The 14689-nt window shown below is 42.1% G+C and overlaps 2 protein-coding genes across 7 annotated transcripts; one reads left to right on the forward strand and one right to left on the reverse strand.

Annotated features, from left to right (window-relative positions):
- Positions 1 to 31: 31 nt before the first annotated feature.
- zdhhc16b (zDHHC palmitoyltransferase 16b) lies at positions 32 to 5428 on the forward strand. Of its 2 annotated transcripts, none has more exons than XM_058062632.2 (10): positions 32 to 171; positions 1234 to 1520; positions 2383 to 2577; positions 2656 to 2744; positions 3290 to 3318; positions 3398 to 3531; positions 3735 to 3820; positions 3895 to 4018; positions 4080 to 4150; positions 4640 to 5428. In XM_058062632.2, the coding sequence occupies exons 2-10, from the start codon at positions 1266 to 1268 to the stop codon at positions 4740 to 4742; spliced, it is 1086 nt and encodes a 361-aa protein (XP_057918615.2). In that variant the 5' UTR covers positions 32 to 171; positions 1234 to 1265; the 3' UTR covers positions 4743 to 5428. The 2 variants fall into 2 exon arrangements, with proteins under 2 accessions (XP_057918615.2, XP_057918614.2); XM_058062631.2 differs by having other exon boundaries at positions 50 to 171; positions 1239 to 1520.
- On the reverse strand, positions 5161 to 14609 carry mms19 (MMS19 homolog, cytosolic iron-sulfur assembly component). Of its 5 annotated transcripts, none has more exons than XM_058062619.2 (31): positions 14339 to 14606; positions 13865 to 13913; positions 13600 to 13700; positions 13101 to 13186; positions 12854 to 12928; positions 12622 to 12691; positions 12421 to 12549; positions 12270 to 12331; positions 11967 to 12053; positions 11812 to 11886; positions 11666 to 11743; positions 11442 to 11580; positions 11121 to 11275; positions 10960 to 11038; positions 10733 to 10858; positions 10570 to 10651; positions 10386 to 10483; positions 10091 to 10243; positions 9540 to 9695; positions 9360 to 9459; positions 9095 to 9200; positions 8028 to 8102; positions 7743 to 7869; positions 7562 to 7668; positions 7436 to 7492; positions 7162 to 7348; positions 6881 to 6963; positions 6637 to 6801; positions 6488 to 6547; positions 6041 to 6141; positions 5164 to 5789 (listed from the first exon to the last, which is right to left on the reverse strand). In XM_058062619.2, the coding sequence occupies exons 1-31, from the start codon at positions 14427 to 14429 to the stop codon at positions 5759 to 5761; spliced, it is 3090 nt and encodes a 1029-aa protein (XP_057918602.2). In that variant the 5' UTR covers positions 14430 to 14606; the 3' UTR covers positions 5164 to 5758. The 5 variants fall into 5 exon arrangements, with proteins under 5 accessions (XP_078645137.1, XP_078645136.1, XP_078645135.1 ...); XM_058062617.2 differs by having other exon boundaries at positions 8028 to 8105; XM_078789011.1 differs by having other exon boundaries at positions 5161 to 5789; positions 8028 to 8105; positions 9540 to 9674; positions 12421 to 12691; positions 14339 to 14609.
- Between the last annotated feature and the right edge of the window lie 80 nt (positions 14610 to 14689).

The raw sequence follows: 14689 nt of genomic DNA on the forward strand, positions 1-14689 counted from the left end.
TACCAAACTGGAATGAGTGGGACGTCAACCTGGAAGACGATCTTCGTATCACCAGTGGTCTTTGGTGCTGATGTAAAAAATTACTGTTAGGAAGTGGAGCTCCTCAGGGTTTTCATGGAATATGACGTGACCGTGGTGTTGTCACCTTGTCCACCCATTTCACCTGACCAGGTATCGTGGGGCAGCATTAATGGCTGTATACACACCGGAATGTGTAAAAATAGGCGATGTGTATTGTTGTATGGAGGCAGCTAGCATTTTTTGCTAACATTCACACCGCATGTGAATGATTAAGAGATTAATTATCATCAGACCTAAGGGCAAGATGAGTTATTCATCACAATGGTGCATTCTATCGTTGTGAATGTTTAGTTTGATATATGTTACAATTTAAATAATTAGTTTTGAAGCTTACGTGTGCATGAAATCATCACAATGAAAAGAAGGATGTAGGCTGGGTTCCAAATCGCGAATTTAGCAGCCTTCGCTGAGTTCGCTAACATTTCTAAGTGAAATTAAGTACATTATGATCCGTTAAATGTATTAATTTATTATGAACAGTCTATTATTATTATATGTATGTGAACGTTAGATTTTTTTAAAAACCCAATCCGATTTCAGTTACTATGTGTTGCCATGTCAATTTAATGACACCCTTCCGAATCAGGATTCATTTATTAAACAAATTAAGTCATAATTTAACCTCATCGACAACACATATAAAGTATTTTTTGTCATTACTGACTTTATGTAGTTTTTCAGTGAAAATAAGCATCCAAAATTGTGTACATTAATAATAAAGATACTTCATTAAAGCTTAATATTTCAATGAAAGTTGTACACGGTCAAGTACTTTCACTTGCCGCATGTAATTAGTGGTGAACAAAAAAAGTCTTATCTATGTAATCAATACCTACTCTTGATATAATGTTACCTTCTTAAGGCTTTCATTCCCCTCTGATTGGGTTACCACTTGGAGTTTTGGGCCTTTTGAATTATTTAGTTGATTTGTTTGAGTGGAAGTCCCAATTGTCTTTGACTGACAGGTGACAGGTAGCTAGTTGGCTTTGCGAGTTCTAGAAGAAGCCTCCTGTGTCATTCCTACGTCGTCCGAAGACGCCACAATGGAAACTTCGCTTGTCGTCCGGTTTGATTACGAAGAGCTGCTGTTTTACGCGGCCTGTGCTTCTAACTGTTGGTGTGTGTGTCTGTGTGTTTGTGTGTTTGCGGAAGGCAAGGTGTGCGGGCGAGGAGGACGTGGTGGTATGCGTGTGGGCAGCAGCTGGAGGTGGCAGCTTTCCCGGGCCATGAGACTAGCACTGCGTTGTTGCCGATGGTGCCCTCCGAAGAGAAGGGGTCGAGGTGGGAGAAGCAGCGGGGTTCTGGAGCTGTGGAGCTACAGCAAACTGCTGCTCAAATCGCTGTACTTCAACAGCCTCAGCAACTCGGACACTTTCCTCGACTGTGTTTTTGAGCCCGTGTACTGGATTGTGGACAATGTGACGCGCTGGTTTGGAGTGGTGAGTACTTGACATCCAAATATAGCAGGGGTGTCTGAACGCCACATATAGAAAACATGTAAAGGGCAAACAACCATTCACACTCACATTCATACCTATGGACAATTTGGAGTGGCCAATTAACCTAGCATGATTTTGGAATGTGGGAGGAAACCCGGAGAACATGCAAACTCCACACAGAGATGGCTGAGGGTGGAATTGAACCCTGGTCTCCTAGCTGTGAGGTCTGCGTGCTAACCACACGACCGCCATGCAGCCCATTTTGTACATTCATTCATTCATTTTCTACCGCTTTTTCCTCACGAGGGTCGCGGGGGTGCTGGAGCCTATCCCAGCTGTCTTTGGGCAAGAGGCGGGGTACACCCTGGACTGGTGTCCAGCCAATCACAGGGCACATATAGACAAACAACCATTCACACTCACATTCATACCTATGGACAATTTGGAGTGGCCAATTAACCTAGCATGTTTTTGGAATGTGGGAGGAAACCGGAGTACCCGGAGAACATGCAAATTCCACACAGAGATGGCCGAGGGTGGAATTGAACCTGAGTCTCCTAGCTGTGAGGTCTGTGCGCTAACCACACGATCGCCGTGCTAAAGCTAATCTATTGTGCAGGTAGGTCAGGTTAGCTATCATCAACTAGGTCGTCAAGTCGATCTGATCTCGATACCTGCTGATACCGCTCTGTTTACTTTAATATACAACCCATGCCAAAAGAATATAAGCAAAATATACACATACTGTACATGTAGTACACATGCGGTGCCGCACACGGACACAAAACTCTTAATATCGCACATAACTTTATAGTTGATTTTATATGAAGCTGTATTGGACCATCTACCTTGTCTCTCTTAGGTGTTTGTCTCTCTGGTCATCCTGCTGACAACCTCAGTTGTGGTCATCGTCTACCTGTTCGTTCTTCCCACGATCCTCAGCACCTACATTGTGCCTTGGGTCTTTTGGCACATCTCTTGTGGCCACTGGCTTCTCATCATGGTGGTCTTCCATTACTACAAAGCCGTCACCACGTCTCCGGGTCACCCACCCAAGGTACTGTGATGATGCTCTTGATTTGATCAAAACTCTCCCATTGCATTCATTTTTTTTTCCTGTTGATCTATCTTCTAGGACAATTTCCATATTCCTTCTGTGTCCGTTTGTAAGAAATGTATCAATCCAAAACCGGCCAGGACGCACCACTGTAGCATCTGCAACACGTAAGCTCACCATGCCAGTTTGGGTAATCATTTCCACCAGCCTAGAGGGGAGGCTGACGTCATTGCAGCGCCCCATCTGGCACCAATGAATGCGTCACTCAGATGCAATGCATTATGGGAAAACTTTAAGAGTTTTTTTTTTTCATTTTAAACCTGTATCGGTACATGTTTGGATATTTCTTAGGTAGACCTTTTGAGTGTTAAGTTGCTGTGTGATGAGATTAGTGTTAGTGATGACACGTTATGAGTAATGAACTCTTGCAATTCTCGTCGTGAGTACGCTACTGTTTCCTCATTGACTTGTGAGCGGCTTAGTATTTAAAAAATTAGCAGTAGTTCTGAAGTATAGGAGACATAAATTAGCCGCACCGCTGTATAAGCCACAGAGTTCAAAGTTTACAAAAAAAAAAAGTAGCGGCTAATACATTGGAAACTATGTGAATTTCACAACAATGACTAAACAGAACTAAACGGAATGGGACCCTACGTAGACTTAGAATCCTTCCATACATCATCATTCCAAAATGTCTTTTCTTCCATGGCAGGTGTGTTCTAAAGATGGACCATCACTGTCGTATCCTTTTAACAAAAACCTTTTATTTATTGATACCTCCTTTTGTTAAACAGTTTTGTTGAACTGAACATGCCTCCAGCTTGGCTTAACAACTGTGTGGGCCATTTCAACCATCGCTACTTCTTCTCCTTCTGCCTCTACATGACTCTGGGCTGCATCTACTGCAGCATCAGCAGCAAAGACATGTTTCTAGAGGCTTACAATGCTGTTGAGGTGAGACGGAAGGTTTATTTGTTTGGATGGAGGAGCTGCAATTAGCACAGAAGACACTTTAGGTACAATTTCACTACAAATCCTGATTAATGTATCTCATCTATTTTATACTTATTGCAGTATCAGTTAGGGATTTAGACGGAAAATACTGTAATTGAATGTTTGGAATAACATATGAGTGAACCTTCTTTTGTGCCGTTTAGAGTTACTATCAGACGCCCCCCCCGCCCTACACATCCACAGAGATGACTGCCCACAAGTGCATCATCTTTCTCTGGGTACTGACCAGGTGAGCGGCACCCACTCCTCCACGTAGCTGCTGAGTGGAAGTGTATAAGTGTTTTGTCCACATCCCCCCTGCAGCTCCGTGGCGGTGGCTCTGGGAGGGCTGACCCTGTGGCACGCCACGCTCATCAGCCGCGGGGAAACCAGTGTGGAGCGCCACATCAACCGCAGAGAGACCAAAAGACTCAAGGAGCTGGGCAAGGTAGAGAAACCAGTACATCGAGTCAGAACCGGACCGTGGAGTATTCATGTTTGGATTTCAGGTGTTCAGAAATCCGTATCATCGTGGAAAGCTGGAGAATTGGAAGCTGCTCCTTGGCGTGGAGAAAACAAGGTGGGGAGAATGTAAGCTTCACATTGCAGGTTTATGGGCGGTCATTCTAAGATTGTAGACTTCAAAGGCAAAACTTTGTCTTATTTTTCTTTACTTTGTGCCTTTTGGGGAAAAAAATATTTCTATGTGCCTCAAGTCAATAAAAAAAATAGAGTTGCTGCACTTTGGACTTGCCTGAAGCAAGTGGATATGGTGAAAAATTATTTTGATGGGTAAAAAAAATTGCGAGAACACAGGATAAATCATGTGAGGTGAATTTTCAAATAAATGTAAAATAATTAATTTATGCATTATTTTTTCTTTTACTAACTAAAAGACTATTTTAATTATTAATTTATGCATTATTTTTTTCTTTTACTTACTAAAAGTCTGTAATAAATGTGTTACATTTTCCAAGTCCATATATAAGAGGTAATTATGAATATTCTAGTACTACATAAACGTTTTCTAGAAGCAACACTGTTGTAATTAATTTTTGTTTTTTTTCAGCCACTGGTTCACACGGGTTCTTTTACCCTCTGGCCATCTTCCCAAAGGTGATGGCATCATGTGGGACTGCACCTTCACCAGAAGACACCCCATGGCCATTTGACACGCTTTGTCTTCTAACACGCATCCACACCACACTCAGTTCCCACTATCGTTTTGATGGATCTTTTTTTTGGGTGTTGCTGGTCAGCATTGTTCTCCCAATGAATCCAACGGTCCTTTTCCGATAGGTAGAAGGTAGAACACGTGTAGTGTATGTCTGGGCTTGCAGTCATTGCATTATAAAAGGTGCTACACCAGGGGTGTCCAAACTTTTTCCAATGAGGGACGCATAATTTTGAGATAAAAATAATGACTTACTGTGCATTCATGTCCTGAAAGACTTGGACCATCTATGTGCCCAAGTCATTCCAATAGTTCACAGACAAATATTGTTTGTTATTATGACATCCTAGTTCACGCATTGTTTTTTTTATTATAGAGAAATGTCACCAGCATCAGCCCATCACCACTCCACTGACAACATAGGCACACGTGTCACTTTATTGAGAACAAGGTCATGAAATCATCCTAATTCAGTGAGACTTTTGTTTTTATTTAAATGGGTGGGTGTATCCGCTCACAGTGATGATGATATACGTGCGGATATTTTATGTGGCGTCCTTGTGCCAAATACATGTCGATGCCTGTGAGATGTAGTCGTGTAACTGAGTGATACAAAGCCCAAACAAAAGAGCTGCGCTCTGTTAAATCACTGTCCTTTTTAATAAAAACACATCTTTGATATTACTATGTTGTGCGTTTTCTGCATAATTCAACATGACAAAATGCTTTACATATAATTACAAACACTTTCATTATTTTAAATGACTTCCTTCTGCTGAACCATTCAAAGTAATACTATAATGTGTGTATTGTTAAACATACTGGATGGATGATTTACTATTAGTGTGAATACTGGCATTCACACGTTTATGAAGATATAAGCAGTCATTTTCAATAGATGGCCAATGGTGGAGGGAATGAATGGTACTGCATACACTTCAATGGGGTCCTCTTTACTCTTGGCAAGTGGAAGGTAGACTTCTTTGAAATATTTAAAAACAGCCACAAAAACAATCATCTTCCTCCAGGGCTTCCAAGAAGAAACCTATAAAGAACATAAAGTGTATCATACATGTGTTAATGACGCCAATACGTCTCCTCTTATGTTGCATTTCCAGTTTATTTTCTGGCGGTATAGTTATCATGTTTACTGAATAATTGAGCACAAATTATTCCTGCATTTCACATTTTCCAACATTTCAACTTTTTACAAGTCAAAATGCAAAAAAAAAAAAAAAAAAAGCAGACAGACAAGAGTTGGAATTGACCATTTTACAGAATGCGTTTGAATCTCACCACTCGGATCGCGCCAGGACCGCCTCCTTTCTCACCAGTCTCTTCTTGTCGTCCAGAGGTTTGGCTAAGGCCCGCAGCACTCGGGCTCTAAACGGCAACACCTACAGTGGAAGTTCAAAAGCCACGCTTCAAAAGTCCTGCTATGGGCAACACACCAACTCTCGACTATTGATATGTTTCACACTTAAGGCTGTCAATCAAATACAATGTTTCATCACAATAGTTAATAGTTAACTCATAATAATCCCTCATAATCCCAATTAATTGCAACTATAACTATTCCAGTCTATTCCCGCTGCATCTTCTCAAACTCCGGTATGGGCAAACAGGACTAAAAAAAATATATTGCAGCTGCAGCTGCTTTTGGAGTCTTGCTCCTCATGTAAACAGGATGCATTTCCTCGACTAACACAAAACCCTCTTCCTGCTATAAGATCTTGGACTTACTTCATGTTCAGGGAAGCAGGAAAGGGCATGAATGCACCGCAGGGAGGAGATCCTCACACTCTGCAAGATGATATACATCATAGATGTGGAAACAATATGGTAGTATTAGTATTTGATTGATACTGTTGTGATGAAGTATTTCCACTAACCATAGCAGGACTGGACGTGAGTGCCAGCAGCCTGTTGAATAACGCTTCCAGCTGTTGGATGAGCGCTGGTGGCGGGTCAGCAAGGACCGGCTCCAGACAGGTCAGAGTGGACAGCTGGACGCCCCAGTCAGGACACGTCAAGGCCTCCAGCAGCAATGACAGTAGCTGGACACAAATAAAACATAATACCTTAGAATCAGGAACGCTAGCAGGACCGAACCATGAAGGGGTTCTCTTGACCCACCGCGGGTAACTCAGTCACTTGAACCAGTTTGGGTAGTTTGTTGACGATGTTGGACAGAGCCTTCAAGTAGTTGGGTTTCTTTTCTGGAGGAGAAAATATTTTGATGAGGTAAGTAAAGGCTTCCAGAATTTATTGCAAAATACATGTTATGTCATATACCTGTTAGAGCAGGAATATAAAAGCATAAAACCTTGTTGGAGGTGTTTTAATACTTTTAATAGGGCCCCCGTTTGAGATCCAGTGGGATGAAAGATGGCGTATGCCTACGACTAACGGAATACCTTCAGGAGCCACGTTGAAACCCTGGACCAATTTGGACGAGTTCTCACTGAAGAAGCGCTGGCGATACAAGATGCGCACATCCGCGTGACAACTACGAGTAAGAACGTCCGCCGTGTCGCTCATCAGCAAGGAGAATCCATCTGCGGCGGCAGGGCCGAGGTCGGCATCATCCAGCAGTGAGAAGAGCTGATGGAAATATGAAAATAAATCAGCGACCACGCCCACAATCTCAAATAATTGTGTGTTTACGCTGGTATCTACAAGCGTATCTACCTTGTCCGTCAGGGCTGTGCATGTGGAGTGGTAGCGGAGAAGAAGAGCCTTGCTAACCTGGAGACCCAAGCAGCTTTACCAAGATGTCCGATCAAAAATAGAAGCCATTAAAATGGAGTTCCTTACCCAGACCAGAAGTGTGAACGCTTGTGTGCGCACACGTGAAGCTACAGAGTTCAACTCGCTGAAGATTCTGGCTGTTGTCTTGTCAAGTCGGTTGTCTAGAGAGTCACCTGAAGAGGTATAACACGCCTCGTAGTTTACACTTTGTGTGTTTATCTTACCCGTATAAAACAACGTAACTAACCCTGAGGCATCTTGTTGACCAACCCAGCAAAGCACTTGGCAGCCGAGGTGTAAGACAGCGTGTGGCTGGAGGTACAGCTCATGTCCTCCAGCTCTGATAGCAGCCGCTCCATCTGGGGCACCGTCACCTGAATACAAAGTTCTTTGATTCAACTTGAAAAAATGATGTTTGCAGCCGAGCTTGGGGTCGGTTTTCAGGCTGGCTTTGACGCACTAACTGAGTGAGGCTAAAACGTGCTAAAATCCAGGTTGCAAATAACAGGAAAAGGGCTGAGCTGAGACTCACGGCGCGAGGTAAGGAACACACACAGCCCATCAGCAGACAAACCATCTGAGACTGCCTCCAGGAGTCGTCCTGATGCTGCTGACAACAACGCACAATAACACAAAGTGTTACACAGAAAACAGTGATTCTGTATAGTTACTGTATTATAAAAACATACAACATTTAGATCAGGGGTCTCAAACTCAATTTAACTGGGGGCCACTGGAGCTAGGGTGTGGGCGAGGCATTTATTAAAAACAGAAAAATTTATACATTTTGCTTTGGTTCCAATTTTCTACAAGAAAAGCGCTGATAAAACATTCCACTGTTCTCAAATATCTTCATTTTTATTTTTCTACACAAAATAAGATCAAGAATAAAGAAAATCAATCAATCAGTAATAAATAAATATAATAATAATAATAATAAAACGGCAAATAATAAAAACTTAAGAAACCACATATAGTTGGTGGGTAGACAAATTATTATTTTCAGATTAAAATGAACAAAGCATTATTAGAGCCCTGTAGACATGACAAAACACGACTATAGTCACATTTATACTCTTTTTATTTACAACATATTGCACAACTGCAGGGTCTTGAGACACATGCTAACTCGCAAACTAGAGAGCTAGCGACCTAAACGGTAGCCTTCAAGTTATTTCCTTTAAACTTAAATAGCCAAAAACTTACCACTTCCACACGGATAGGGAGGATAACTATTAACAGTTATTTAACCTTTAACATGAACATTAATCAAACGTAATAATTTTTTCTGGGTACATGATACCATACAGCATCCATATCAAACTTGCGCTGGCCGCACTAACATTAAACTTTCATATAAAGGCGGGGGCCTCAAACTAGTGTCCTGTGGGCCACATTTGGCCCGCGGGCCGCGTGTTTGAGACCCCTGATTTAGATACTGTATTTGAATCTTTGTAATGAAAGCGCCAAGTGATGTGTATAAAACAGGCCCTTAGTTGAAAAGGTTTGGACACCCCCCCCCTCTATATAGTCCAGGCTCCAGCTCACCCACCACCCTAATGAAAAATAAAAAAAGTCGGGATAAACAAAAGTACATACATTTGCAAGCAGCTTGATGTGTGAAGGGAAGGAGTTGTCAGGCAAAAAGGAGACGTCACCATCCAGGAAGAGAGAGACAAACCTTGCCGCCGTCTGGCCCGCCATTCTAATAACGTGACACCACAACAGAAAATCACATTTAACGTGTAACAGGAAACAAACATTTAACAACCCATGTCCTTCAAAAAAATCATATCAATTATTATTAAATCTTGTGAGTGTCCAATGATTGCATTTATGCTTGTGAAATGGTGTTTGTACTAACGTGGGTTGCAACCGAGAGCAGGCTGTACCAATGACAGCGACCATGGCGGACAGAACCACCTCATCCGCCAGAGGACTGTGGTGACCTGATGATCTTTCGCCTAAAAACACACCGTGTAAAAATTCACCACGTCGCTGTGACGTCAAATAAAAAAACTAAGTTTGCCATTAGCTTTCTCACCCTGAAGTGCTGCCTGGAGTGCGAGTGACAACAGTTGCGGGATGATATCTTCGTGGAAGCAACGCCCCGACTCTTCGGTGTCTTCAACCTGCTCAGCTATTCTCTGGAGGCTGCGGCACGTCAGCGCTGCCTCGTCTGTAGAGAAACCAACTTTGCCTGCAATAGGATAATTGAAGAGGACTTGTCGTTGAAATGAACAATAAAGTCTTTTCCACCAAGGGTCCCATATAGAAAAATCAGAATTGGGCAGTCTGCTGCAGAGACTTTACTCAAAAGGAATAATCAGCCATACCATAACTAGAAAATCTGCGTTCATTTCATTGCTTGTACTGTCAAACCTTTTATTATTTATGTGAAATTTGATTGTTTTCTTTTAAACTTAATGTAAGTGCAGAGTTCATTGTGTTGAATCGAATCAATATGGCAATGTGCAGAGTTTTTATTTTATATTTTACATACACATGAGCTAGTCTGGTTGATGCAGTTGAAAGGGGAACTTCACTTTTAGGGAAATTTTCATTCCCAATCCTTATTTGAAACACCAGCTTTACCAGAATGTGCTGAACGGAGCACATCCAAGAGGACAGGCGTGCTTTCCTTAGCGACACTGGGCCGGGTGGACATTGCGGCGAGCATGGACAAACAGCACTGACGCACCGCAGGATGGAAATGTTGCACAAAATCTCCATCTTGCTCCATTGGTTCTGAGCACAAGAAAGGAAAAACAGTATAAATCAGGGGTCTGAAACTCCTAATATCTTATTTTATGATTGTAGTTAGCTTTCTATCTAGTGACCTAATATTTCGTAATTGTAGTTAGCTTTCTATATATCTCCTTTGTCTTACCAGAAAACATCACTTTCTTTATCGTTGGAATCATATTGGTGATGAAAACGGTTGGGTGCACTTCTGCCAAGCCTCCAGCACAATCCACCACGGCAAGACTGGTGGGGGGAAACCATGGCGAGCAGCAGTGAGAACATGGTAGGAAGAATTAACAGGACAAAAGGGAGCAAGAGTGGGAGCCAACCTGACTTTGTCATCCTCATCTGACAGCAGCAGTCGGGTCAGGTGGTCGACGGCCATCTCAGTTTGAGAGTTTGACAACAAACCTTGAATAGCACACAATGTGTTGCCTCGTGAGAAAGAGCTGCAAACTTGGGAAAATTGTTTCAGAATTTAGGGCGTCTCACCCGTTTGTTGCGCAAGCGAGGTGAGCACGGATGCGGCGGTGACCTGCAGACTGCTGTTACTCTCGGACAGCGCAGAAAAGGTCACGCAGCACAACGAGGAACAGACGCCAGATAGAACTCGCTCCTCTAATAGCAATGTCAAAGACCAATATACTTTAGAATGCTTGATGATCTCTCATAGAGAAGGAGTCGGGAATCATTGCTTTAGGGGGATGATGTGCACTAACCATTCTCTGATGACTGGCTGATTTTTACAGACTGAACAAAGCGTTGCATCACCTCCAACAATGTGCGTCTATGGGAACACTGCTCAGACAAAAAAAAAAAAACAACAACATCATGATCGCTCGCTATGCTGTCCTTTTACGCATCATTTACAATATCTCACCTCAGTTCTGCTGTTGTACTGACTGATGAGCGCAGGCATGACGGCTGCAGTAATGATGTGACTCGCCCTGTTGGAGGCGCTGCAGGCGGCCTGGAGCAGCTTGGCGCTGGGCCACACCAGTTTCAGGTCGGGCTCACATAGATGATGATTGCAGTCTAGAATCAAATAAATAAAAAAGGTTGCAGAATGTTTCCCAAACTTGCATCAGAGAAATAAGAGTAGAATGTCTTGGATCTGACTAGCATTTTGCATTCGGAACTGGCCGGTCAGAGTTTCTATCACACCTTCAGGGATAGCGGAAATAAAAACATGGAGGTGCACCTTTAAGAACCATCTCAAGGAAGGTGCCGAGGGTGTCATCGGAGTCCGAGTTGAGAACCGAGCGAGACAGACAGGAAGTGATGGCGGTAAGAGCGGCGAGGCCCGCCGACTCAATCCTTTCGCTCGAGGTTTGAAACACCTGCAGGGAAAGCAAATACGAGAGAGGAAGTATGTGGTATTTGTACCATAACTAGTCACTTTAAATATATTTATCTCAAACAAACCTCTCTACGCAGTGATGTCCATAGTCCATCGAGGAACCCTGCTAGGTCCGTGTGCTCATATCGTGACACACAAGCAGTCTAAAAGCACAACATTTATTATGAGCGGTTCTCATAATAATGCGCTTGGAGCAAGTCTGATTTCTCACCAGGGTTTCAAGCGAGTCCAGTTTTGCGTTCTGAACGTCCGAGTCAAGCTTCTCAATGATGAGAGGTAACAGAAACTACAAAAGTAAAACAAATACAAAAATAAAATTGCAGTAATGTATATGAAAATGGAGAAGTACGCAAAAGGCTGCCAAACCTCAGCAAATTTAGGGGTCCCAGTCAGGACATCTCTTAACGCCTGGATCAGTTCCTCTCTGCTGATACCGTGTGGGTCATCGGGTGGCTGAGAAAAACGACATGAGATGGACAAGCTGTTATATGCTGTCATGCGAGTAAATCATGAAAATGCGTAAACAAGACACTTGTTTTATTTGGGTTGAAAAAATAAAAATAAAACACAAAATCATTCAGTCATCAGTCAAAGTAAAATGTATTAGCGATACTGGCCCTGTATTTATTTTGGATCGTATCGACACAAAAATCCTGCAGCTGAACTTACCGGATTGAAGTCAATTGGGAAATAGCAGGACGTCACTTCAAACATCTCCTCTGTGAATTTACCTGCAGCATCAGAGGAAATGAACATGATGCTGCACATCTGCCTCTAAATATCAGTACTTTCATGAATGAATATTTAGCATCACTCCCACCTAAGTTGTAGCCTTTGTGGATGATGTTCTTGGCAATCTGAAAGGCTAAAAGGAGGTTGCGAGGATCCCTTTCTCCATCCATTGACTGCACAAAACCAAACACAAAATCTGCTCCCAAACTCTTAAGTTCTGTGGACACAAATAACAGACATTTTTTTTTTGGTTTCTGTCTTCTATTTAACAATGCAACAAAACACTTACCAGCCTCTCTACTTTCCATGACATTGATGAGCATGTTGTAGACGCACGCTCTATCTGCCAGTAGCAACGACTGGGGGGATACAAAGAACAACATGAGCAAATATAGGGGTATTGTATATAAGTAAATGCATAATACATTTTCATCCAAAGATATCTAGTATACGAAACAATATATGCATACAGAGTAACTGTATAAACAGTAATTATAATCAACAATTAAAAAAAAAATCACCTGAACATGAACATCCTGAAACAAAGACTTCAATATGGAAACAGCCGAGCCAGGAGGTAATGTCGTACACTTTGTCTTGGGGGGTAAAAAGATGGAGGACAAAAACATGTGAAAAAAAAAAAAGTAATTTTAAAAAATATCACAAATATTTTAGGTTCATATTTAAAGAATTATTTTGCATAACCTTATATAAACAGATGCAGGCGACTCATAGAAATGTGGAAGTTGTGTGATTCCGGACACTCACCAGTGTTTTTAGGCCTTGTAAAACAGGCGACGTGGTGACGTAATGGTCTTTTAGCCGGTTCTCATAAAACACTATAAGCACTTCCACTGAGGAGTAGAGACACAGATGGATACCTTTATCTCACACAATATTGGAATACAATTAAATACTGAATGTATATATATTTCTTTTGCATACAATAATATTAGAAAATATCTCTGTGTGGAGTTTGCATGTTCTCCCTGTGCCTGCGTGGGTTTTGGCTGGCGACCGGTCCAGGGTGTACACCGCCTCTCACCTGAGGTCAGCTGGGATAGGCTCCAGCATACCCCTGCGACCCTACACTGTTTGTGTACTGTATTGTCAAATATGATCCTTGTTTTGCCTGTCGAAGCTGTGGACCAGTAAAAAAAAAAAAAAAGAGCTACAGGGCGCAAATGTCCCTCAGGACGGGATGCACTTTGGACACTGCTGGTCTAACAGAATGAATGAACTATTGACTTTGAATGGAGAGGAGCACCTTCTCTTTCTGTGAGGTCACCATAGCAGTCCTGTAAGACCTGCGAGAGCAGCTGGACACCTCTGGCTCGAGTGTGAGGCTGAGTGCTGGTCAGACTCAGCCTAAAGCAAGAAATGAATCAAATTAAAACCCACAAACAACAACAGTAGGATTAATTTGGCAAATTCAAGTAGCTTGACTTTCACATGAATATCTCACAAACTATATTACAAGTAATTGCACTCAATCAAGCGAAGAATAGGATGAAATGTTGTTATCAGCTTACCCCAAAGCTTCCACAAGCTGCAGAATGGTAAAATCCCCATTTTTGACACCTGCATTAAAAAAACAGGACAATTGAAACGTAAACGTGACAGCACCTACATAGTTTCAAATGATGACTGATGGTTATACAAAGATTGGGTGGAAGCATGCAGCTGTTGAGCTCAAAGTTGTACAGGCTGCTAGCAAGCAACATGCGGTTAACATTTAGCCACGCTACGCAACAACCATATTTTAAACATATATATCCACGACAGTATGATTAAATGGTTGACTTCTAACTATTATACATATATATATGTGTGTGTCTGTACGAGGGGAACAAAAGAGTGGTGAGAACATGTTAGCAAACAGGATGCAGTGGTGCTAAGTTAGCTAGTTGAACAGCATGCTGCCATGTTTGCACGCACTTAAGGGCACAGTGAACACAAAATATTAACGAAAAGTGTCAAGTCAGACTAAACTAAAACGTATTCACCTGCTGCTGTGTCTTTGGCTTTGCTGTCCTGCAGTCCTGAGACAAATTCCTCCACCAGAGACAGCAGCACAGCACTTTCATTAGCCATCATTACCTGTCCCTCACTGCACGACAACCACGCATGTGCAGGAAGTTGGATTGCGACACGATTGTTACGTTTAAACAAATACAAATATAAATCACATAGTATTCAACTATCCATTTTGATGTTTTAAATAGATTTCTTTTCCAGGCAAGAATTGCGTTTAAATATGACAGTGGCTGCTCTTAAAAGCTGAAATGAAAACATTTACGTGACGCCTTCAGGGATAAAATACATTCGAAATGTCATCATCAGAAAAGTTGCTCTTT

The sequence above is a fragment of the Doryrhamphus excisus genome, linkage group LG2 (genome assembly GCF_037039965.1).
Source record: "Doryrhamphus excisus strain RoL-2023G ecotype Guam linkage group LG2, RoL_Dexc_Guam_v1.1, whole genome shotgun sequence".
Taxonomy (NCBI): Eukaryota; Metazoa; Chordata; class Actinopteri; order Syngnathiformes; family Syngnathidae; genus Doryrhamphus; species Doryrhamphus excisus.

What these genes read in the sequence shown, in the direction of transcription:
- zdhhc16b (XM_058062631.2), top strand. Translation starts at nt 115, where the DNA reads ATGGAATATGACGTGACCGTGGTGTTGTCACCTTGTCCACCCATTTCA. An exon ending in CTCCGGGTCACCCACCCAAG is followed by an intron (nt 2,578 to 2,655) that starts GTACTGTGATGA and finishes TCTATCTTCTAG; the next exon opens with GACAATTTCCATATTCCTTC. An exon ending in CTTGGCGTGGAGAAAACAAG is followed by an intron (nt 4,151 to 4,639) that starts GTGGGGAGAATG and finishes GTTTTTTTTCAG; the next exon opens with CCACTGGTTCACACGGGTTC.
- mms19 (XM_078789009.1), bottom strand. Translation starts at nt 14,429, where the DNA reads ATGATGGCTAATGAAAGTGCTGTGCTGCTGTCTCTGGTGGAGGAATTT. An exon ending in AGTACAACAGCAGAACTGAG is followed by an intron (nt 11,039 to 11,120) that starts GTGAGATATTGT and finishes TTGTCTGAGCAG; the next exon opens with TGTTCCCATAGACGCACATT. An exon ending in GCTCCGTTCAGCACATTCTG is followed by an intron (nt 9,696 to 10,090) that starts GTAAAGCTGGTG and finishes ATCCTATTGCAG; the next exon opens with GCAAAGTTGGTTTCTCTACA.